The sequence below is a fragment of the Schistocerca serialis genome, chromosome 11, assembly GCF_023864345.2.
Source record: "Schistocerca serialis cubense isolate TAMUIC-IGC-003099 chromosome 11, iqSchSeri2.2, whole genome shotgun sequence".
Lineage (NCBI taxonomy): Eukaryota > Metazoa > Arthropoda > Insecta > Orthoptera > Acrididae > Schistocerca > Schistocerca serialis.
In genome coordinates, this window is record NC_064648.1 from 172481161 (window position 1) to 172507509 (window position 26349).

General features: G+C 42.1%; 1 protein-coding gene across 1 annotated transcript in view; it reads right to left on the reverse strand.

Annotated features, from left to right (window-relative positions):
* Window positions 1-2326: 2326 nt before the first annotated feature.
* The window catches only part of LOC126426603 (uncharacterized), a 272243-nt gene continuing 248220 nt past the window's right edge, over window positions 2327-26349 (reverse strand). The window contains exon 27 of the mRNA XM_050088496.1: window positions 2327-3253. Coding sequence (XP_049944453.1) covers window positions 2695-3253 — 559 coding nt within the window. The 3' untranslated portion in view covers window positions 2327-2694. The remainder of the gene's footprint in view (window positions 3254-26349) is intronic.

The window sequence follows — 26349 nt, forward strand, 5'->3', positions numbered from 1 at the left end:
GACACGAACTGGAATCTGAACACAACAGAAGGCAGACAAGAAATTCTGGAAGTGTCACTGAGGAAAGATCAAATGATGACAGAAAATAAGATAACCAAAAGAGGAGTGGTAATAATAAAGGATCGCGTGGTCACAGATTCCGAGGAAGATATAATGATTACAGAAGCAGAGGAAGTTTCAATCACTATGATGTTGAGTATGAGGTGGGATGGTTCCGAGAACTGGATGAGCTGGAATGAGTTGTAAACAATGGATATAGAGTCACACAGCGTGAGTGATTACTGACAGTTCGAAAAGTGGAAAGCTAAGGTGAACATGTGGATGGCTTGCCGTGGGAAAATGGTAGTGTACCTCGAGAAACAGTACCAATGTATTTGGTCATCAAACACGGGACAGTAGACGATACAGCAAATAATGTAGTGTGTAATGATGACACGAAGTGTGCAGCTCTTTTGCACAAGTTACAGGTCACCGATGTTTGTAATAACGACTCGAGAGAAGTTCGATGTCTGAGACGGCATCTGCAGGATATAAAGCAAGACAATGTTTGAGGTGATAACGGGTTAAAAGACAGAGAATCGTGGGTGACACAACTTGCTCACCGATATAATAGTGAAATACAATGGGAGTAAGAGTATAGTAATAGAAAGGAGAAAAGAGAGAACAGGGACTGTGGACAGAGAATGACACATATTGACCTAAATGAAACTTTTAGTTCTGAGAATGAAAGCACTGTGAAAAACACACACACAGTTAAAGAGGTTTGTTCCAGTGTCACAAAGTGTTGTCAAACTAGTTATGACAGAACATACGATTTGAAAGTGGAGAGACATGATAAGTTAGAAGAGAGTTACCTTATACATTTATTAGAAGAGCATAATGATTATATGTTACATGAGATAAAGGTTAATGTTGAAAAGGTAGACCTTACTAATGAAGAAGACGAATGGACTGAATTGCGTGTTAATGCCGTATCTGTAATGACAAACTCACTTTTATATAGAGAGACCGAGGTGAGAACTGACACGGTAGAAGGAAATCTGTAACTAAATGTGCAGCAGCGCTACAAACATGTGAGACAGGTGGTGATTACAAAGCCTAAATAACCACCTGATAAATGAATTCACAAGCCACCTGCGAAAAACACTGTTGTCGACAGGAACAGAAGATGTATTACGTAAAGACTTGTCAGTGTGTGTTTGTACTGAAAGTAAGGTTAGGATTATAAATTGTATTGCAAGGCAGCAATGATGTTACCTATGTTGTATGAATTACTGTTTCATACCTTATACTACAAAATTTCTACTGTTAAGCTTTTGCATGTGGCATGATCTTCATTATAATAAATCAATGTTAAGTTTGTTATGCAAGCCTGGACATAATTTAATGCTAAATAGATATATCAAATGGTAATGGGGTGTAATATGGTACACATATGTAATCTTGTCACTACATCAGAAGATGAGTAGAGCGACACATGGCAAAATGTCACCAAATTTTAAAAAAATTGTCCGGACGGAAGCCCCAGGAAGTCTACATCTGAGTACAATTGAATACCAATCGAAACTTCCGATCACAAAAAATAGTGGGATACAAAGACAATGAAATAAAGGATAAATTTTAACTTACTTTGATACCCTTCTTCAATAATGGAATATCTAGGATGGAACAATGACAACATTACAAAAAGAACAGTTGCTACTCACCACGTAGCGGAACTGCCGAGTTCCCGATAGGCACAAAAAAAGGCTGTCAGCAAGTAGGCCTCGGCTAAAAAGGCCTTCCGTCGGAAATAGACAAAATATGGTGAGTAGCAAATATCCCTTTCATAATATTATCTTTAAGAATGGCATGTTATTCCTATCTTCACACTTTAGACAGCTCATAACATATTACACAATCAATATTTAAAGAAGTACGTGACACCAGGTATATTTTTGCCATAGCTAAGGAATTTTGCTCACAGAAGATGTTTCATTCTATTATGTTGAGCTGCATTTAAAAGTTTTCCGTATGTTTTATATTTATTTTGTGTTAATTTCAGTTATTTCATGTTATATTTTATTAATAGTTGCTTTAATTAAATTTTAGGAGCAGAAAGAATCATCTGGGAAAAATCATACATACAGATCTGTAAAGAATAACGTATAATCTCTGAAAAAATGTTGGAACTTAAAACATGGCACATGGATGTATAAGTACACTATCATTACAAAAAATGGATTTACAAATTTTTGTGAGACAAAGCAGTACGGAAGCTTTATTGTCAGTGTTACGATGGGCACTTGTGAATTTTTTGATGTAATGTGAAGAAATTTTGCACCAATATGAAACAGAAATGTTTTATTTGCGTATTTGGTGGTTAACTAAGTCGTGAAGGACTGAAAATGATTTCACGACTGAGATACGTTATCAAACACAGTACTGAATGCCACTCTGCAAATATTTTAATCACTACATTAGCAGCTCCACTGGTGTAGCTAAAAAGTGCGCAGCTTTGACGATTATAACCCAGTAAAATTTGTTTAGGCCTGAAACCATCACATTACACACTCCAGTCCTATCCTACGATGTCACAATTAATCCACAGTTTCTCACGAAGTGAGCTTTATTGTTATGCCGGTAATGCGGGTGTATTAGTCCGTGTATCATATCGGCAAAGACGCACCACAAAATGATCAACTCCTCCTATTCCTAGGGCGATGACACATCCCGGTCCTGACATTCCACGCGTACTTCACTCGTGTCTCCTCCCGAACCTCTTACGGCGGATGTCGCACAGTTTGCGTGCACCCGTAAGTGCTTCCTCAGTTTGGAACTCGCAGTGAACGCCTTCAGGCAGAAGCTACACCTGTAGGGCCTCTGACCCGTGTGCAGCAGCAAGTGCTCCCTCAGGTTGCTACTCCTCACGAACGTCTTGTGACACACGTGACAGTCGTAAGGGCGTTCACCCGCGTGCAGACGCACGTGCCGATTCGAGATGCCTCGCCTCTCGAACACTCTGTGGCACGCACTGCGAGAAACTGACGTGTGACCGCAGCCGCCGTGCCCACGCCGCTCCGGATTCTGCCCCCGTGCGAAAGCCTCCTCGCAGTCGAGCGCCGGCCGCACTGCACCGCCGTCGTTTCCGCCGGACACTTCCCACTTGGCAGCGGCAGTGCGCCGCGACGAGTCGTCGTCTCGTGCGTCCGGGCCGTCTCTCTCTGGATGGCCGCTACGTCTGTCGGTGCCACGGTCGTCCTCCGCCGGACTGCTGAAAAGGCCGAGAAAATGCATCGGAACTTGTAACGAAGCAGGGTTGCCCACTGCTATCCTGTTTTGGTTTTACACTCCTTCAGTAACTTAGTTAAGCAATGAACTTTTATTTTTTTTTCATTTTCACTACTCAGATTTCAACTAAAGATTCTGTGGCCTTCAGCCTCACAGTACAGAATTCAGAAATAGTTCAAATAAAATTCCCCTAGTAAAATCTATTATTTCAGTACATTCCAATGTCTATTCTGAAAGTAATGAGCTAATTAATTTTACTGGAAATGCATCTTATTAAAAGTTATAAACAATGACGTATATTGTGCAATACATATTAAGTAAAATTCAAGTGAGCTAATAGATCGAATTCAGCTGTAAGACTGCATCCAAAAGAAAGCCTAAATTTCACTCATTCCAGCAAAGTGTTTAAATTAACCTAAAGTCTAGTAGTTAAATAGATATTAAGACTTGAAATCTGTTACATGTATGACTTTCAGTGCCAACTGTGAGCAAACTACTAAATAATTCAGAGATCTGTTTTGAGACTTTTGCTACCTTTATTTTTCTACGTAAAATGACACCAGTCTCAACTTCGTAAGTGCATTAGTTAAGAATTAAGTAAATTTGAGTAAGTGAAAATTTTTGTTCGCTGCCATGGTTATAAGTCGGGAATTCCCAGTGCAGATGCATAAGTTAGTTCCGCGTATTTAAATTGATACAGCTCACTCATGTTATTTAAGTAACGAAACCCAATAGTTAACTTCAAAACCAACTAGAAAGGATAATTTTAACCCTGGGAAATTAGAAACTATAATATATTCACAGAAATAGTCAAATATTCAAGCACTCGTCTATATAAGGTCCGAGCTGGTGCAGTTTTCAGTTAGTTCTCGGTCAGATTCTCACGGAGCAAAAGTGCGACAAGTCGGTTAATTTTTCCAGTCGGTGATTGTGAACATTGTTAAAGACTGGAAGTTTCTGACCTACCTAATGTGAAGATTAAGTGTAAGAGGCCTGGTCACATGAATATTGTGTGAGTGATAACAAATAAATCACACTGTGGTTGTCATAAATGTTCAACAATGAATACGGTCTTGACTTTTGAATTTGGAAAACTTAATCTAGGATCCTGGCTTCTTAATTTCAGTGTGATTTAGGAGAGACGGACGTTGCTACCGGGAAGACAATATTGAATAAGCAAAGCAAGGTAGCTCGGGAACACTGCGCACTATCTACTGGGTGAGGAAATGTTTCAATACATCCGGTTGCGATGTGAACTTTAAGTGGCACTAATACAAGGATACAGCCCGGCACGTTACAAACTCTTTGTCGTAACAGTACGATATTAGACAGTGAAGATGACATTAACGTACACTAGGCGTCAAGTTCCATGAGGTACCTGAGACGGGGTAATATATGACTGTGGACAATGCCTTAACATTAAAAGTTTACTTTCTTGTCTCTTCTTCTATCTGAACGACGCAGACGAGAAAACTGAGTTCGTACGGGCCACAACTGTCGGCCTCACCATGAGGTGGACCTCATGAGGCACTGTCTCATTCCATCAAACGTACCTCCACAGATATTACAAGTGTGTGTGTGTGTGTGTGTGTGTGTGTGTGTGTGTGTGTGAGGTGGTCCACATCTCCTCCTAGGCCACTGTAGCTATTTCAACTGAACTTGGTGCACATACCTCTTACTGCCAGGTAACAATTGCTGTTGGGGTAAGAACCATCTGTCTGACATAGTTCGGGAGAGATGATGTCACAAACAATGAGATTCGTGAAAAACTGCCACATCGTGCATGATGTTTAAATGTATTACTTCTGTGCTACTAACTGTATCTTCAATACACTCTGCAGACAGAATCGACATACACCACTAAATGCACCTACAAAAATATATCGCGGTTCTGGGTGGCTTCGGATTTTCAGAGGATCAGATTCGTAACCTTTTTGTCACCTGACGATTAACTGACAGTTTCATCCACCGTGCACACAGCTGCTTTTGTGGAAACTCACAGCACAAGTTTGCGTTTCCTCCACTGCTCGCTTACTGCACGTAGAGGTGGAGTGCGGTCCCTCTCGCATCCACTTCCTACCGCGGCAAGTGCTCTGCGCTCTCCCCACTCGAGAGATGTGAGGTTACAGTCCACAAATGTGGCGTGGGAAATGATTCGGTTTGTGAGAAACTGATTTTACTCTGGTAACACGGAAGTGGGAGTGGGCAGAATTATAGAAACAGCAATTCTAACGGATCTCTTCCGGCAACACACGAGACGGCAGGACAATCACCGGCAGAGCTACAATACATCATTTGCACTAGGCGTATACACACCACATATAGCTCAACGAAGCCAAACCTCAAAATTTCTCTATCCACATCTGACCTCGACGGACGCAAACTGCAGTAGGGAGGCTCTGCTAACGTGGCTTCCGCAGATGGACGCACGAGTTCCCTACGGGAAACAAAAGACTTTGAGAGTTGTAGTGAATACACGGGGTGGAGAAAATTGTGTCACGAAATTTTAACCCTGGATAGCTGGTGCCAGTAGGAAACTTGGCAGTGCTCCGATTGGCTGTGGCATTGCCCCGTTGCCGTTCGTCGGTTGACGGTTTGTCGGTTCGCACGTACAGACATCCCTCGCCCCGTCAATGCCCCGACGTGATCCGCACATGTGTTGAATAGGTTTGCTGTTCGTCTCCACCTCACATCAGAGGCAGACCTCACACCACCGGACTTTTTCCTGTGGGGATTCTTAAACGTTCTGGTTCACCCACCCACATGCAAGCCACCTAGAAACGAAGAAGAATTAATGGGTCACATTCGACATGCTGCCAATCACATCAGAGCTATGCCAGGAATCTTTCAAAGAATTTGGCAAAACACCATTCGACGTTATCGAGCTCTGTCACATCGGAAAGTCGCCAGTTTGAGCACCTGCTTTAAGTAAACGCTGTCTTAGCTACAAAAAAAGGCCCTTTTCAGGGCCGACAACATTTGCAAAAGATTTTCTGTACACAAACTAACAGCTGTTGACAGGTTTGTTCCCGGTACAGCTTATCATGAAACTACAATGGATATGTTGGGACCACGGTGGATTCATCCCCGGACCCCCAGATTGGGAGGCTGGCGGGCTACCAATGAGCGTGCGGGCCGCCACTGATACACGCAATTTCCGGCAGGTAAAGCACTCACAGTCACGCATTGTCCAGAGCATTAGGCGTCAAGTTTACATAGTTTCAAAATTGTGCATTGTCGACCTACACAACATTAGTAATTTTGGTTCCTACTGGCATCAACTATCTAGGGTTAAAAATTCGTTACACAATTTTTCTCCATCAAAGAAACATTCCACATGGGAAAAATATATTCAAAAATGATGCTGTGACTTACCAAACGGGAAAGCACTGGTACATAGACACAATAAAAAACACACAAAACACACACACAAATATCAAGCGTTCGCAACCCACGGTCGCTTCATCAGGTATGAGGGAAGGAGAGGGAAAGACGAAAGGATGTGGGTTTTAAGGGAGAGGGTAAGGAGTCATTCCAATCCCGGGAGCGGAAAGACTTACCTTAGGAGGAAAAAGGGACAGGTATACACTGGCGCGCGCGCGCCCACACACACACACACACACACACACACACACACACACACACACACACACACACACATCCATCCGCACGTACACAGGCACAAAAGCAGACATATGTAAAGGCAAAGAGTTTGGCCAGAGATGTCAGCCGAGGTGGAAGTACAGAGGCAAAGATGTTGTTGAAAGACAGGTGAGGTATGAGCGGCGGCAACTTGAAATTAGCGGAGGTTGAGGCCTGGTGGGTAATGGGAAGAGAGAATATACTGAAGGGCAAGTTCCCATCTCCGGAGTTCTGACAGGTTGGTGTCAGTGGGAAGTATCCAGATAACCCGGACGGTGTAACACTGTGCCGAGATGTGCTGGCCGTGCACCGAGGCATGTTTAGCCACAGGGTGATCCTCATTACCAACAAACACTGTCTGCCTGTGTCCATTCATGCGAATGGACAGTTTGTTGCTGGTCATTCCCACATAGAATGCTTCACAGTGTAGGCAGGTCAGTCGGTAAATCACGTGGGTACTTTCACACGTGGCTCTGCCTTTGATCGTGTACACCTTCCGGGTTACAGGACTGGAGTAGGTGGTGGTGGGAGGGTGCATTGGACAGGTTTTACACCGGGGGCGGTTACAAGGGTAGGAGCCGGAGGGTAGGGAAGGTGGTTTGGGGATTTCATAGGGGTGAACTAAGATGTTACGAAGGTTAGGTGGATGGCGGAAAGACACTCTTGGTGGAGTGTGCAGGATTTCGTGAAGGATGGATCTCATTTCGGGGCAGGATTTGAGGAAGTCGTATCCCTGCTGGAGAGCCACATTCAGAATCTGATCCAGTCCCGGAAAGTATCCTGTCACAAGTGGGGCACTTTTGGGGTGGTTCTGTGGGAGGTTCTGGGTTTGAGGGGATGAGGAAGTGGCTCTGGTTATTTGCTTCTGTACCAGGTCGGGAGGGTAGTTGCGGGATGCGAAAGCTGTTTTCAGGTTGTCGGTGTAATCGTTCAGGGATTTGGGATTGGAGCAAATTCGTTTGCCACTAAGACCTAAGCTGTAGGGAAGGGACCGTTTGATGTGGAATAGGTGGCAGCTGTCATAATGGAGGTACTGTTGCTCGTTGGTGGGTTTGATGTGGACGGACGTGTGAAGCTGGCCATTGGACAGATGGAGATCAACGTCGAGGAAAGTGGCACAGGATTTGGAGTAGGACCAGGTGAATCTGATGGAACCAAAGGAGTTGAGGTTGGAGAGGAAATTCTGGAGTTCTCGTTCACTGTGAGTCCAGATCATGAAGATGTTATCAATAAATCTGTACCAAACTTTGGGTTGGCAGGCCTGGGTAACTAAGAAGGCTTCCTCTAAGCGACCCATAAATAGGTTGGCGTACGAGGGGGCAATCCTGGTACCCATTACTCTTTTAAAACCAACTCTATTCACAACATATTCCACAGACGGTATCCACATATGCTGCATTACGTATCTTTGTAGATACATCGCTGTACGAAGCACAGTTCACGAGATATTAGGTCATAAACACAGAGATATGTGAAAAATTGGTACAATATGCATGAAGTTTCGACACACTTATTTTTTACTACTAAAATACTTGTATAGTCAAGTCAAATTATGGATATCTTTAACACGTGGCAGCACTTTTGACAGCTTAAACTGGAAAGCACAAACGGCCATAGTTGAGAACAGCAGCTGTGTATAGAGCTATGAAAAGTCTTTGTTGTAGAGAATTTTACAAAATCACATTGTAGACACACGAAGCAGCTGTGGCCAGTTTGCATAAACTGTCTGGTTTACTGTACTTATACATCTGTACATTATACATATTTCTTTACAAGAGTGTTTCACGATTTCAAAGGTGTTTTCATAAATACGTGGATATGGAATTTTTCAAATACTTCACTACAAAGACAGATCATGTTTTGTTTTTGTTTATTACAGAAAATTGGCAAAATGAATACCTATGCAAAGTCGGCTAGTATTCTGATAATTTGTAGAGAAAGTGGCCAATGACATATTTTTTAAATCTTGTGCTGAATTTTCAAGGGTTATCAATTTCGTCCTTTATGTTAGATAGTGGCTCTTTGAATGCCTTACCATCAGAGTTTATAGCCCCATTATGAACTTCAGACAAGGAGGAAAAGTCTATATGAAAATTGCCTTTCTTTCTCGTCCTGTGATAACTACAGTTCAGCTGAAACTGAATTTTAATATCAGTACGAAAATCATTACGAAGTTAATTGTGACCCACTTTAAATTAAAAAAAAAAAAAATTGCCTTAAACATCCATAATTGTTTGGGTGCCTTCAAGCACATTCAGCAAACTTTAGCTTCACTTCTGATTTTTATACCAAAAAACTTGGTTCTGAAAAGATTCAAGAGCTTATAAGGTGGTGAAACCAATGCATTTTTTGCGTAACATAAAGAAACCCCCAAAAAAGTTGTTAAATGAGGTGAATAAGGATGATAGAACAGTAATCTGAAGTTTCTCTCGGTCGAACAATCAACTGTTCAGCACGTTACACAACAGATGGCACGAAGGAGCAATTTCCATTGTTTTTGTGATTTTGTTGGCTACTTCTGGCATGTTTAAAGCAGAAGTTGTGAACTGTCCAGTGAATCTGAAGATACAAGAAATGACATTTTAGGAAGTGCATCACAAACAAACCTCTTAGGTTTCACTTGCCCCCGACACCAGTCGGTTTTTCATCTTTGAACAAATTGTGCCAAATTTGTCGCAATAGATCTTTTACACAGCTAAATTTTCATCAAAAATGGAATCCACTGCACTCTTGTCAGTAAATCACATACCGATTGTTATCAACCGGATTGGTGAGCCTACCTTTATGAGAACTGTAAAAATTCATCACACAAAAACCTCCGTAAAAAATTTTTTATTTTCTCACAATACCGTTTCTTTAAACGTTCTCTATTAACAAACAGCTCAACCAGTTCCTAATATGCCACAGTTTTAACAACAAATGGTAAATTTTCTGAAACTGCAGTAATGTCGCATCTAGTGAGCGTCCTCTAGAAGCTGTTCGCGACGAGCTAAAACGCGGCAGAATGCGTCAGTCGAGAGTGCTCGGTGATGTCAAACGTGGACTCGTCACTAAATGTCACTCAAGTAACACATCCTTCAGGGACATTTCAACCCTTCTAAAGCTGCCCAACTCGACTCTCGGTAATGTCACTGTGAGGTCGAAATGAGAAGGAACGACCGTAGAGAAACCGAGACTGACACCTCGAGTGCAGACGACAGGGACAACCGAGTGAGGTGGCGCAGTGGTTAGCACACTGTACTCGCATTCGGAAGGACGACGGTTCAATCCCGCGACCGGCCATCCTGATTTAGGTTTTCCGTGATTTCCCTATATCACTTCAGGAAAATGCCGGGATGGTTCCTTTGAAAGGGCACGGCCGATTTCCTTCCCCATCCTTCCCTAATCCGAGCTTGTGCTCGGTCTCTAATGACCTCGTTGTCGATGGGACGTTAAACACTAATCTCCTCCTCCATCTCCTCCCACGACAGGGACAGTTGAGTATTGCAGAGGGTGGCTGTAAGAAAATCAGCAGAAGGAATCACTTGTGAGTTCCGAAGTGTTACCAGCAGTACAACTGGTACAGTAAGTGCATACAGAGTCATAAAGAATGAGATGCAATGATGGAGCAGCCTCTCATTAGCGACACTTTATGTAGTCAATGCTAAGCACCACTTCGGGTGGTGTAAAGACACCACTGGACAGCGAATGACTGGAAAAAATGATTTGGAGTGATGAATCATTTTATACTTTTGCCAATCAGACGGTTCAAGTTTGGCATATACCTGAAGAACGTTAGCTGTGTCAGGTGCAGTGCAAACAGTGAAGTACAGAGGTGGCGGTGTAGGCTTCTTTTTCATGTTTGAGGTGTGGTCTCCTTATTGCAATTACAAAAATGTAAAACACGGGGGATACAAACACATTTTTTAGCACAGTTTACTGTGTGCAATTGAGGAACAATTTGGAACATCGATTCTTCTTATCGGGAGGATAGTGCACCCTGTAATGAAGTGGCATACGCGAGGCGACGGTTTGACGACAATGATGTTGCTAAAGTGGACTGGCCTGCCCGGACTGCCGACCGGAACTCGATGCGACGACACCGAGACGAGTCGGTACGTCAACTCGGCTTCGGACCCCGGTGTCAAACGTCAGTACTTTCTCTGGTTTCGGATCTTCGGAAAGAACGGACTGACAGGTGTCGTAAAGACAGAGTAAGGACACACCACACATTAATGCCCACTAATAGGTGTCTTCTATCCTTCTCACCAGGCAGTGTAACTTCAGGTGTGCCTCGGGCGAGTCTGCCGAGACTTTTTCTCTTCATATTGTATAGTAATAAGCAGTCACAAAATATTAATAGTAACCTTAGACATTTTTCAGACGAGACACTTATATGTAATGAAGTAATACCCGAGAAAGACGCACAAATACCCAGTCTCGATAAAATGTCAAAATGCTGAAAAAAAAGTCACAACTGGAATGAGTCGACTCACATAAATACCTGGCTGTAATAATTTCTGGGGATGTGAAATGGAATTGTCACTTCAGTTCATCGGTACGATATTGGGAAAATGCAATAAGCCCTCACAGGAGATCGCCCGTATACATTACGTAATTCCCGTACAGGTCAGGGCGTTTTAATTAAAAGTCGCTGCCCGGTATCGGTGGATAAATACGATATCGCACAGCCCGTGCTCGAACGGACGAGTGCCGTGGCCACTACGGCTGTTACGAAAGACGTGAAATGTATTTGCAGTTGCAAAATATGGACAACTGTCAGCTGTAGAATGAAACAATATTGTATTTATCTGCCAATACTGCACAGTGAGCTTCAATTAAAATGTCCTCCCCTGTACGGGAACTACCGTATTTACTCGAATCTAAGCCGCACTCGAATCTAAGCCGCACCCAAAAAATGAGACTCGAAATCGAGAGAAAAAAAATTTTCCCGAATCTAAGCCTCACCTGAAATTTGAGACTCAAAATTCAAGGGGAGAGAAAAGTTTTAGACCGCACTTCCAAATCGAAACGAAGTTGGTCCATTGTAACATGAGACACAATTGGGGTCGAATGGATGAAGATACAGCTACAGTAGTTTGGTTCAAGTCGTAAGCTTAAGAGTTAAGCTTTACCAAGTAGCCATTGCTATGTGTCAGGCGCTCAGTCCGTATTTATACGGGTACCCTTCCTTTCTCACTTGCTTCATCTTGTTTGAATCGATTGCTTATTTTGCTTTGATCTGATAAGTGCCGTTCTCTTTGTTATAGGTGTTTACGTCACTCTAAGCTGAAAATGCATTATTGTAGTGTGTCGTGCATTGTTTGTCACATTCTGATAATGAGTGTTTACGACCTGTCGCCGATCGCAGCACGGCTCACTTTTGTGCGCGCTAACGCGGCTTACACTTAAAAAAAAAAGAGAGGAATTTTCCCAGAAGCGAAACAATGGCAAGAGAGTGCTATCTGTTGTTACTTACACTGCTGCTTTCTTTGATAATGACCAACAAGAATCAAACAATAGACTGCGTATGATAGAAGATGTTCTGAACGACAGTTTAGCGAAAATTTTTCTCCGTCTGAAAATCTTTGCACGTGCCTCTTTAGTACATTACACTCTGCACAGAAATTAGAGTCATCTTATATTTAAAAAGCTAGTCAGTTGCCGTGCTTCATATCTGACTGTATCTATTCAGCATAAGAATAATACGAATATCAACATGACACGATACATATATTCTTCCGCGTTTGCTGTTGTCTCACTCTAGTTTCGTAGTTCATTAGGCAGACAGGATTTAAATGAGATAGCAGCAAATACGAAAGAATACACGGCATATTGTTTACATTCTTCTACCTTTTCTTTTAATTTATTTACTGACGCAGAGGTTTTGGCGCCAGTATTTATCTCTGTGCCTGCAAAGCACGCCTGTGTAGCGCTACATATATTCGACGGCAGAAGTTAGTTGTGGCGGTACCTACCAACATTTTTCAGAACTTCCGCTTACTTTGCACTCGATTCTAAGCCGCAGGTGGTTTTTTGGATTACAACAACTGGAAAAAAAGTGCGGCTTATATTCAAGTAAATACGGTACATAAAGTGTGTACAAGTACAGGTCGTTACGCAGAAACGAAGACGTACAGACATTTGGATCTGGCTGTGAGTCTTACCCGGATAGCCAAACTGGTTACAGTGACTGCTCGCGATAAGTGGGAAATCGGGTTCGAGTCACGGTCCGGCAGAAGTTTTCATTCTCGTCTTTCCCTTCTGCGGCCGACAGTTGTTTCTATTTGCAAATGCGAATACGTTTCACATATTTCTTAACGGCTGTAGTCGCCACAGTGCCAGTTCCTTCAAATGTGCGTGCACTGTTGTTCTGAACGACACGAGACACTGCACTATTGCGGTCGTCTATTGCCAGTGTTACACCACGAGGAGAGATACGCTCCCCACGGCTCGACACGACTCGACACCCCGTGGACTCCACCTCTGCGGCTCGATACCCCGCGGATTCCACCACCATCCCAGGTGGCTCCCCTCGCTCTGCTGCGAGTTGTGTGTACCTCAGCCACAGTGAGGTCCCCACCGGTCCACCGTCCGGCAGTGTGCAGCTCTCTGTCTGGAAGTTGTACCGGCGGGCCACATTCACAGAAGGACTACGGTGGTTACTAATGGTGCAATTACTGAGGTTCCAGTTAGCCTAAAAGACTTGTTCACACTGGAGCAAATGGAAGAGAAAATGAGTCAATTAGCATTTCCAGACATTTTGCCGGTGTCAATTAATGCCGTATTGTACAGAGAATGAGTGTTTACACTGGAGGGACTGGAAGGGAATACGAGAGAACCGACACAGTGTGCCAATGGAGTGACCGCTGAATTACTGTATTCTTTGTCACTAACAACTGGCAAACGGGATAATTTGATACAACACTTATAGCTACAATACAAAGTTGTGATATTTATTTGGGATCGTTTGCATCTCAATCACACTGTTTACGATGAAGCGAGCAAAATGCAGTAAGAGATGATAAATGTAGGTGCCCCAATTTTTACACTTAACTGTAGTTTCAACCCTCCCTTGACTTACCCCAAAATCTTATATACATATCTCAGCTGATGTGCCAACTTCCCATTGCAACTGAGGTGGATTTGAAAGCAGGACACTAATTTACAAAAAACCAACATAACCTAGTCGTCCTTGGCCCGCAGTTCTGGGTGACTTTCCTGAACTGTGGCCATTTCCCTAAGCCTCTCCAGTCCTTTTCCTTCACTTCTCTTTCTTCTCCTTCAACTCTTCTGCCAAAAGGAGCCACCGGCTTCGAAAGATCGTAAAAGTTAAATACTTTTGTGCGGGTGTTTCCCTACCGCCGCTTGCCGAGTTAATTTTTTATCTATCCATTTACATCATACAATTATACTGTGTTTTGTTACCAAATGGTGACAGTTATATTAGTAACTGTTTCGCACTGTGATACCTGCTGTATTTGAAATAACCCTCGATGTCTGCAGTGATATGTAAATGTGTCTACTTATAGGGATGATGTGCAGTTCTTTGGCCCTACTCAAAATTCTGAACAGCTTCCTGCATTTACAGAAGTTACACCAAAAGAAGTCGAAAATCCCTGAAAACCAAAATTCTGCAGGATAAGATGGTATACTGACTGAACTAATTAAAATGGTGTTTAAAATATCACATCCTCTGACAGAAATAATCAATCAATCATTTGAGCAATGATCGTTTCCAGAGTTACTGAAGTATGCCGATGTAAGACCAGTACACAAAAAGGGCCCAAAAGAAGAAATGGGAAATTACAGACCTGTTTCTATCCTGTCTGTTTTCTCAAGTTATTTGAAAAGCTTGCTGCATCACAGATACTAAATTTTGTCTCAAAATTTAATATCACTCATAAAAATAAAAAGTACCTTAGATGCAGTTAACACACTTGTTGAAAGAATTAGCTCCTCACTGGATAACACCAGAAAAGTTACAGGTATTTTCTGCGACCTAAGCGAAGCATTCGATTCAGTGAATCACTCCCCGCTGCTCTTTAAATTAGAGAGGTATGGGGTCAGCGGAAGTGCCCTCCAATGGCTGACCTCATATTTGACATTACACGAAGCAAAGAGTTATAACAACATCTAACTCTGCAAATTACTCATCGAAATAGGAAACACTCTCACTAGGTGTTTACCACGGCTCGGTTTTGGGACCAGTTCTCTTCCCGTTTTATATACAGGGTGTTACCAAAAGGTACAGGCAAACTTTCAGGAAACATTCCTCACACACAAAGAAAGAAAATATGTTACGTAGACATGGGTCCGGAAGCGCTTACTTTCCATGTTACAGCTCATTTTATTACTTCTCTTCAAATCACATTAATCATGGAATGGAAACACACAGCAACAGAACGTACCAGCGCGACTTCAAACACTTTGTTACAGGAAATGTTCAAAATGTCCTCCGTTAGCGAGGATACGTGCATCCACCCTCCGTCGCACGGAATCCCTGATGCGCTGATGCAGCCCTGGAGAATGACGTATTGTATCACAGCCGTCCACAATACGAGCACGAAGAGTCTCTACATTTGGTACCAGGGTTGCATAGACAAGAGCTTTCAAATGCCCCCATAAATGAAAGTCGAGAGGGTTGAGGTCAGGAGAGCGTGGAGGCCACGGAATTGGTCCGCCTCTACCAATCCGTCGGTCACCGAATCTGTCGTTGAGAAGCGTACGAACACTTGGACTGAAATGTGCAGGAGCTCCATCGTGCACGAACCACATGTTGTGTCGTACTTGTAAAGGCACATGTTCTAGCAGCACAGGTAGACTATCCCGTATGAAATCGTGATAACATGCTCCATTGAGCGTAGGTGGAAGAACATGGGGCCCAATCAAGACATCAACAATGTCTGCCCAAACGTTCATAGAAAATCTGTGTCGATGACGTGATTGCACAACTACGTGCGGATTCTCGTCAGCCTACACATGTTGATTGCGAAAATTTACAATTTGATCACGTTGGAATGAAGCCTCATCTGTAAAGAGAACATTTGCACTGAAATGAGGATTGACACATTGTCGGATGAACCATTCACAGAAGTGTACCCGAGGAGGCCAATCAGCTGCTGATAGTGCCTGCACACGCTGTACACGGTACTCCCGTAGCACTCTCCATACAGTGACGTTGTCAACGTTACCTTGTACAGCAGCAACTTCTGTGACGCAGACATTAGGGTTATCGTCAACCGCACGAAGAATTGCCTCGTCCATTGCAGGTGTCCTCGTCGTTTTAGGTCTTCCCCAGTCGCGAGTCGTAGGCTGGAATGTTCCGTGCTCCCTAAGACGCCGATCGATTGCTTCGAACGTCTTCCTGTCAGGACACCTTCGTTCTGGAAATTTGTCTCGATACAAACGTACCGCGCACAGCTATTGCCCCGTGCTAATCCGTACATCAAATGAGCACCTGCCAACTCCATATTTGTAAACATTGCACTGACTGCAAAACCACGTTCGTGATGAACACTAACCTGTTGACGCTACGTACTGATGTGCTCGATGCTAGTACTGTAGAGCAATGAGTCGCATGTCAACACAAGCACCGAAGTCAACATTGCCTTCCTTCAATTGGGCCAACTGGCGGTGAATCGAGGAAGTACAGTGCATACTGACGAAACTAAAATGAGCTCTAACGTGGAAATTAAGCGTTTCCGGACACATGTCCACATAACATCTTTTCTTTATTTGTGTGTGAGGAACATTTCCTGAAAGTTTGGCCGTACCTTTTTGTAACACCCTGTATATGATTTACCCTTGAACATCAATGCAAAGTCAGTCCTATTTGCAGATGACAATTCAGTGCTGGTTGAAAAAAGTAGCATTGCAGAAATCGATGACTGTGTTGTAAGCACTTTGGGTTTTCTGGAAGCCTGGTTTCAATTAAATGGTCTGAAACTAAACATTACAAAAACACAACTCACACAGTTCAAAACAAGTGAGATCTATGTCCTACATAAAAATGAGAAGGTAGAACCAGCAAGCACAGTGAAATTCTTAGGACTAAACTTGGACGAAAACTTATGTTGGCAGGCACACTCAGAATTGTTAATGTATTCGATCCCACTTCTGACACCAATGTTAATGTATATAATCCCACTTTAGTTAACAAACTAAATAGCCTCTCTTTTCCAATGGGAATGTTACATGATGTAAACGACGTGGACAGTTGAGAAATTGTGTACCACAGTTACTTCGAACCTGTCATCAGATACGGCATAATTTTTTGGTGCAATTCAAGTTATATAGAATGGATATTAAAACTTCAAAAAGGAATCATTAGGAAGATGTGTGCCACATATCCAAGAACCTCATGTCACCCACTAAAAAAAAAAAAAAAAAAACTAAATATATATCTGTCCCGTCACTATACATTTTTGAAATTCTAATTTTCCTGAACCTTTCAAAGAATTTCACTTCAGACAGACTTACACAACTAGGCAAGAACAAAATTTTATGCTCCCTCCACACCGATAAAAGCTATATTCTATGACTCCTCAATACATGAGCATTAAAATATACAACAAATTAAAGGGCTGTGATATTCTGAACATGGAAATTGGCCATATAAAGAAAAAAAATTACATGTACTCTTAGTGGAAAAATGTTCTTATTTAGTGGAAGAGTTTATGAATGATGAGGTGATAATTTAAACAGGGCAACTGATGAAATAAATCAAATCAAATCAAAATGATATACTCTTCATTTATTACAATAAAAGCTTTGAAAACAATCATCTCTGAACGTTTCCTACCCTACAATCTCAGTAACAACATTACTGGTACATGTATTCATTCCACTGTCCCAGGTATCAGAATGATTTCCGTTTATAGCTTTCGACTGTCGTTTCCAGACCAGGGTCGCTTACCTCCGGTTGATACATTTATCCTTCTCCATCGTACCTGACAGTTTGTAACATTATCGTGGAATCACCTTGTACTATATGAGAAGAAACACATTCAATCTTTTCCATTCCAATGGTGTGTGGCACTTGACACTGCAAATTTTGTTCAAATAAGTTACAGGAATGTGGCCAGGTGACACTGTTGACAACCACCGATGTTTCGACAGGAGCACACCCTGCCATTTTCGAGGCATAAATGGGCAATTATGTCCTGAAAACGGCAGGGTGTGCACGCCTGTCAAAATATTGGCAGTTGTCGATGACGTCACCAGTCTGCATTTCTGTAAGTTAGTCGAATATTGTTTACGCCAGGAGAAATTCACACCTCAAACTGAGAATTTTGTTTTCCATTCTGATGTCGAGACTAATTGCGTACGATTTTTCGTAGCTCTCACATGCTCCATCCTCGACTTTAGCTGTACTAAGCATTCGTGCTGCATAACACTGCCCTCCAGGGAAGGTGGCAGTGTTACGCAGCACAGATGCCTAGTACAGCTAAAGTCGAGGATGGAGCATGTGAGAGTTACGAAAAATCTTGTGGAATGAGTATTAGAGTGTAAAACAAAATTCGCAGTTTGAAGTGTGAATTTCTCCAGGCATAAACAATATTCAAATATGAGGTCGACACCAGCATCAATATACGTTTGTCTCTAGACTCCAAGCATCGTCTTTAGACACTAAGCCAGAATTATCTTTGCTCTCTTCCGCCATAGTTAGTTCTTTGTAAGCCTTGCTTGTGTAAAGAGGTGAACAAATGAACTACCGTTAAAAAGGTGTTGTTTGGTGTAACTGACCCGAAGATCCACTTCAAACTTACAGGAATGCAGTCTGGTGACATCATCAGTAACCGCCAATAGTTCGACAGGCACACACCCTGCCGTTTTCGAGGCACAACTGCCCATTTATGCCTCGCAACTGACAGGGTGTTGAAATGAAGCAGTTGCATGAAGAGAGGTTGTAATTATTACAAAGTTAGAAGGCACAAAATGGGTATCTCCTCACACTCAGTCCTTTCTGAGAAAGAGATTGTGGAGCTTTTAAAGGAATTTGTAACTGAAAATGAGAGTAAAAATGATTTCGATAAGAATGACTATGACGATCACAGCGATTCAATTGTAAACAATTTGAGGGAAACAATCCACCCTGAAGAGTTCCAAAAAACATCACGTGAAGAAAAGTTTTGTATTGTTATGATTAAGCAAATACTAGCAGACAAAACTGACATTGCCCAGGAATACATTTTGCCAAATTTCTATTGGTAAGAAAATCTCATTTGTACTCCTGCAGCAGACTCAGTGTACGATGATGCCGGACAGTTTATGTGCACCGGGCACAGCTGCTTCATGTATCTACAACATTTTGTACACCTGTCTCTGGCAATGCCTCTTCAGAGCTCTATAGGCAGCTACGGTGTTCACCTACAACCATTTGCTTCACAGCGGAAAGGTGTCAAAAGCACTGCCACGTGTCAGAGATTTCCTCAAGTTGACTCGACTGTAGGAAGGTCTCAGTAGTAAAGAATAAATGTATTAAAACTTACTGCACGGCACGGGATTCTTTCCGCATTTCAGTGGTTATGACACAGTATCTCTCGAAATACGAGTCGTACGATGATATATTTGTGTAGATACATTCAGTGGCAGACGTGCGTACTGTCTGCAAAGTATGTTGAAAGTAGTCTTAGTTGCAAAAGTTAACAAATTTAAATGTCATGCACAATGCAGGACTTTTTCACACACATCAGTGTTTATGATGTCGTATCTCCTGAACTTTGTGTGGTACCACGATATACTCGAGCAGGTGCATTTAGCGGTACATGTGGATACTGTCTGTGGAATTCATTGTGAACAGAATCAGTAGCACAGAAGTAGCACGATGTGGTAGTTTTTCACGCATCTCAATGTTCGTGACGTCACATCTCGTGTGAGTGCGAGGAGTTAAACTGCCCCCACCATTACGCCTGGCATTTGTACTCAGGATTTGACATTATATTATCAAAAACTGATTATTTTTGTTATTAAAATAAACATTATTGTTACTCAAGTTAAAATTTTATAATGTGAGATTCAATGATGCAGTGGGCAATGTTCCGACTACGAAGACACTAACTGCTGTCGACGGCAATCCCGTCACGCGAGGTAAAATGCCCCACTGGTCACCCTGAGACACTGCGCCGCTTCCTTCAGAGTTGTGGTTCTCTTTGTTATTAACAATGGGAAGCCAACAGCAGTATCTTATTCCTAGTCAGCTACCTGATAAAACTGTTAGTTTTTAAACTTTTTCGAGTAACTTCTGTGACTTACTGCATAGTGTAAACTCTACGGATGCTACATTGTGCAGTTTGTTATTATGTAAAATAAGGGAAAGCCAGCAACTCACCTACAGTGGATCGATGCCTGGGACACAGAAATTTGTAACAGAAAACACCTTTCACATTTGCTTTTGGCCACTAACTCTTTTTCTAGCAAACTTGCACTCTCACTCTCTCACTCTCTCTCTCTCTCTCTCTCTCTCTCTCTCTCTCTCTCTCTCTCACACACACACACACTCACACACACACACACACACACACACACACACACACTCTCCCCTATCCCATGCCTACAGCAAGACTGGTTATTGAAAGCAGTTGCCTGAGCTGATTGAGATGGTGGGGAAGGACACAAGGGCAGTGGGGGAGGGGTAACAGGAGAGGGAGGGAGGTCTACCTTATCTTCCTTCATCGTCGGCATTGTCGTTGTTGCCGTGAGGCACCGTTATACCGAGAGGAAAGGCGCGTCGATCTTAGAGCACGAGGTATGGTAACCTAAAGTCATTGACAACGGTCACGGTAGCACCTGATTCCAGAATAGCTGCAGTAGTTAGGATCTACCAACTACCCCCTCTTGACCAGGTCCCCAAAACTTAACTCTTAACGACATCCCTTTGAAGCAAATTGTCATAACGATCGTCTATAAAGGCTTCGTATAACGAGAAGAAAGGTTACAGTTTATGGAATAATAACAGATACAACCAAACTTTCTTGTCTCTTCTGTTTTATTTAACGTAACTTCGTTCACAGTTTTATTTTGCATTCACCACTCATTCACGGAAATCCTTTGATGAACAGTTTTGGTTTCTTGACACCAACAGTCAATGATAATGATACAGTTTTTCTCCTTTTCATAAATTGAAGCCAGCTCTCCATGATATAATTAAAAAAAAACAAAACGGTCTCAATACCGCGTCCCTCGTGAGATGCGAATAGATTTATCCTAGAATTGACCGCCCTGTAAGTGTACTCAATTTAATGACCACACTTCGCTATCCGCAATTTCGTGTAACTAAATGTCCTTTTGTTACTCTGATCGTATACCGTAGTTATTTAAAACTCGCCCCTATATTTTTTCACAACGCACAATTAGCACTTCTTTACTTGTTTATTTCTAAGAGTAAACAAAAAAATGACGCCGTATCGTCAGCTTCGTCGATATAAAGGAAAACACCTCAATTTGCCCAATTTTACCTCTTCTTATAGGATCGGCTACCTTACTCATTAATTTACTACATATTATTTCCAATAACACTAAACAGATATCGCCGTTATATTTTAATTGTATTCAAAAGCATGTTATTATTATTACGACCGACCAAATAGTAACAAATCGCGCGGCGTGCATTTTTAACAATAGCTTTACACTTGCCCAGCCTTTATTCAGGCAATATTATATATAAATATACAGACAGGACCGAAAGATCGATCTTTCTACCGTAACCAATAGAGGCAAATACGCTATTCAAGTTCCGTTACATCTATCTTGACTCGTATTGTTACAGAGGGAGGGAGGGAGGGAGGGAGAGAGAAGGGTTGGAAGGGAGTGGGGAGGGAAGAGTTGTGGGAGAAGGCAATGCACAAGATGGACAGAGGTGTGGGTGTGGACAGAAGAGAGAAGAGAAAAGTTACTGGAGGTTTAGATCAGGGACATTGTCAGAGCACATGATATATTGGACAGTCAATTCCTATCTGTGTAGTGCAGAGAAAATTTTAATGGAAGGTAGTATCCAAATGACCTGCACAGTGAACCAGCTGCTGTCATGTGGGTTGTAGTATGCAGCAGGTTTGGCAACTGGATTGTAAAGTTTGTGGTTTGCCACAGTTTTGCAGTGGCCATTCGTGTCACCAGGCAGTAGGTTACTCGTCACGCGCGCAGAGAATGCTGTAAAATAATTGAAACATTGCTGATACACACGGGTAGTTTGGAAAGAAAGTTCCATTTGGTAATAATAAAGGAATTCAATAGAGACAGAGAAAGCAAATCATTCCGCAAAAATCTATAACTCTTACACTGTTGTCAAACATAGCCTACATAATTTTCCAGGCATTTGTCATAGCGTGGTATAAGTTTACGTATTCTTTTGCCACAGAATATTCCGCCAACGTTATTAACTGCATGGCAACACCTACTTTCACCCCTTCATCTTAGTTGGAGCACTGATCACCGAGGAATGGCTTCAGATGCCAGAAGAGATGAAAAATCGATAGAACTGAAGTCAGGACTGAACAGAGGGTGACCAAAAATGTCCCAGCCAGAGCTCTCAAGGAGCTGTTTCGTTACATTCGCGGTGCGCGGTCACACACTGTCGTGAATGAAAACCACACCTTTTGAGAGCATTCCTCTGCACTCGTTTTGTATTGTGCGGCACAATATCTTAATTGTCTCGCAATAAACTTTCTTATTGACTGTTTCACCTCATGGTAAAAAAATCAATCACTAAAATGCCTTGTCTGTCCGAAAACACTGTACACATGACTTTTTGGGGTTTCAAGAGTTGCTCAGGTTTAACATTTACTACGGACGGAGTGTGCCTCCATTCCATCGATTGCTGTTTCGTTTCAGCGGTGTCGTAAGCAACCCGAATTTCACCCCCCCCCCCCCCCCCCCCCGTGATTATCTGGAATAAAAATTTCTCACCACTGTCAAGTGTGCTGTCCATCCATTGTTGTTTGCATTGTTTACTAAGAAGTTTAGGTACCCGACATGCACGAAGTTTGTGCAAACCCTGTTTCTCAGTAACAATCTCGTAAAATACTGTTCATGAAATTTGTGGAAGTTGACAAGCAATAGCATTCCTCATAATGATTTCTTCCACTGCATACATCAGTTCATCAGAAACCACAGACACATGTCCACTTCATTCTTTGTCATGCACTTGATAATGCCCTTCCTTAAATTGTCAAACCCACCTTCTCATCACTGAAGCACTCATTACATTTTCTCCATAAACCTCGCAGATTTGTTGATGAATGTCACTCGGTTTAAGGTTCTTAGCACGTAGAAAATGAATCACAGATCTCAGTTCACACACGGCAGGGGCAACGATGCCATTACAAACAATCACTACGAATGACAAACGACACAGAGCGAGCTCGAAATGGCGCCATTTTGTTCTGCTCGAGCCAAACTGAGATCGTAGCTGTGCCGTGGAGAAAAATGGAAACGGATCTTGCTTCCCGAACTACTGTGGCTGCTTTCACGTGTCACCCTGCCTTCTGTAAGGTAGGAAAAGTGGCTGGACTGTGGGAAGAGGCAGTGGATGAACATGTGGGACAGGTGCTGCACCTGGGTCGACTACAGTGGAATGACACACGGGGTGCACAATTCGGAGCACTATTGGAATAGCGTTGGATGAGGATGTTCTAGGTCAGGTGGGTGGTGGAACACAACTTTGGGTGATGTGGGTATGATTTTCCTCATCTCGGGGCAGGACGAGAGGTAGTCGAAGCCTGGTGGACGATGTGCTTGAGCTTTTCTAGGCCAGAGTGATACTGGGTGGTCAGAGGAATGCTGTTTGGTTACTAGTTAACAGGTTTCCTGGTGTCAGAGGAGCAAATAGCATGAGGGATTTGTTTATGAATGAAGTGGCTAGGACACTGTCTGTCAGTTCCTTATTTTGAGGTACTGTAATCACTTGAAAGTCATTAAACTTTAATATTAATGAGTCTCACAGCTGTGCAAAGTTCATTCAGATAGGTTTTACCCGTGGGCTTTTTAAATGCGAAATACCAATTTTATGTGACGTCTGACTCCTTATGGAAAGGCTTAAAAATAAATTATTTCATAAACTAAATTATGCATTGAAAATTGACTACATTGATTTTACTGTGTGTGTGTGTGTGTGTGTGTGTGTGTGTGTGTGTGTGTGTGTGTGTGTGTACACAAGCATCATATTGCAAAGAAGGGCAAATTACATACAATAATAAATTAGTGAGTTAATTAATGGTGTATATCATTTGCTACAAAAAACAGTTATAACAAAATTTGCAATGGAAATTGGTAGTGACTCTGAACTTCAGGTTTAATTATTGCACAAGATGATTAGTTTTAAGTAATTTAAGAACTGGAAATTCAGAAGGCTTTGTTTTTAGACTTTATGTGTCATTATATGGTATTATGCAGATTATTTCACAAAATTTTACATGTACAGAACTATAATGCTAAGTTTAACTATCTGTAACTTTTAACAACTTAGTACACACTAATGTTCCTCCTGAAATCAAGCTATCCAAAAGGAATATCCAAACAATAAATTTAAATGGGGGCGAGCTTAATTACAATTTTGGAATACCAGTACAAAGGTCACATATTACTATTCATCTAAAAGCATTGAAAACAGGGCGATTCCAAACTTGTGCGACATAAGGAAAATTCATTATTTGAGCAGATATCGTAAAAACTGTACAGGGCAAAATTGTTGGACATGCATTTCACATCGTGACCTTGATGTTGTTGTATTTGTATTTTTAAAATTTTTGTCAGTAATCAACAATAAAATTGTTGGAAATTATATTTCAAATCATGACCTTACTGTTCAATTTTTCTGTTTTCTCCAGTAATCAACTACAATGCCCAGTACACAATCTAGGATAGTGCGGAAATGGCTCTCATTGATGCTGCAGGCACGATTCTTTGGGAAGCTGTGGAGGAATATCACGGACAGCATCGAGATCGACCGCTCTCACATCGAGCAACTGTCGGTCGTTTACTGGATTAGTTCGAGGCAACAGGAAGTGTCCGTGACAAGTGGAAGTCTGGGTGGCCACATACAGCAACAGACTGTGCAACCCTCAGCTAGCACACTACAAGCTAAGCTGGCAGTCAGCTCAACACAGCCAACAAGACAAGTAGCTCAAGAATGTGGCATCTGTCAAGCATCCACCTCCAGCATACTATCCAGAAATAGTATTCATCCATAGCGTGTCCATTTTGTCCAGGAATATCACGGAGATGACGAATATACGCCGGTGCAGCTCTGTCGTTCAGAAAGAGAACACACTAGCTGCACCTCGAAGCTGATATTCTTTTCAACGATGAGGCCCGTTTCTATCTGAACGCAACGGTGACTAGACGTAACGCTGTTTATGACCGACCAAAAACCCGTATGTTGCTGTTGCTGGTCATCAGACTGACCCGAGGTTAAATGTGGAGATGTTCTCATCAATTCCATATTTCTTAACAATAGCCACTTAGGTCACCAGATTTGACACCACTTAAACTTCTGCTCTGGGGAGAAATCTCATCTGTAGGGTACAGAAATAGACCTCCAACATTGCAGGAGCTGCAGGAAAACATTAAAAGAGGTAGTTCAGGAATAAAAACAACGGTTTTACATGAAGTGTGCAAGAATTATGTGAACCGTATTTGGATGGGTGGTGGTCAATTTGAACAATTGCTCCAGTACGGCCAAAGAGGTGCAGTTGCACAAGATGCTGTTCAAGTCATTAAATTTGTTTAAGTTTGCCACTCACCGAATTTGCTATTGCTATTGTCAATCTTTCATTAAGTCGTAAATGGTGTAAAAAATGTTTTTTTTTTCCTTTTCTCCCCCCCCCCCCCCCCCCCCCCTTGAGAGTCCTATTTGTTTCATCAAGTGTGTGATATCAAGCAGGCTAATAAAATTGCCCAATGATTAACCTGAAGGGCGAACCTCATGTCACACATTAAGCTCACAATTTAAAACCACATATTTGCAACAGTTTTGCTCTCTATTGCATTTTTGGTATCCGCATAAATAACAGACATGTGCTATATTGTGTGACTTTTGAATCATCCTGCCCTGTAGCAGTAAAATGGAGAAAGGAAAAAAAAATTAGTTATTAGCAGAAGTCAAAAACATAACAGATGGGGTAGAACAACCACGCTATATCGCAAACCGACATTCGAGCCAAAGTGATGTGTCGGTTGAAGAGAATCCTAAAGAAAGACAATTCTGACAGTTTCACTTTATTGCATGGATTTTCTGTACAGTGAAACCTCTTTATAACGTTCCTCCATATAATGTTTTCCTCTATGTTATATCTGTTTTTTTTCGGTCCCGACTAAAAGCCCATATAAACAATGTTAAATTGTCCTCTTTACTGCGTTTCCTCTATATTACAATTTCCTCCATGTAACGCTCAAATTTTTGGAACTCTGGTCAATTATTTACCAGTTTATAATGTTTAAATGACTGGATGTAGACGCATC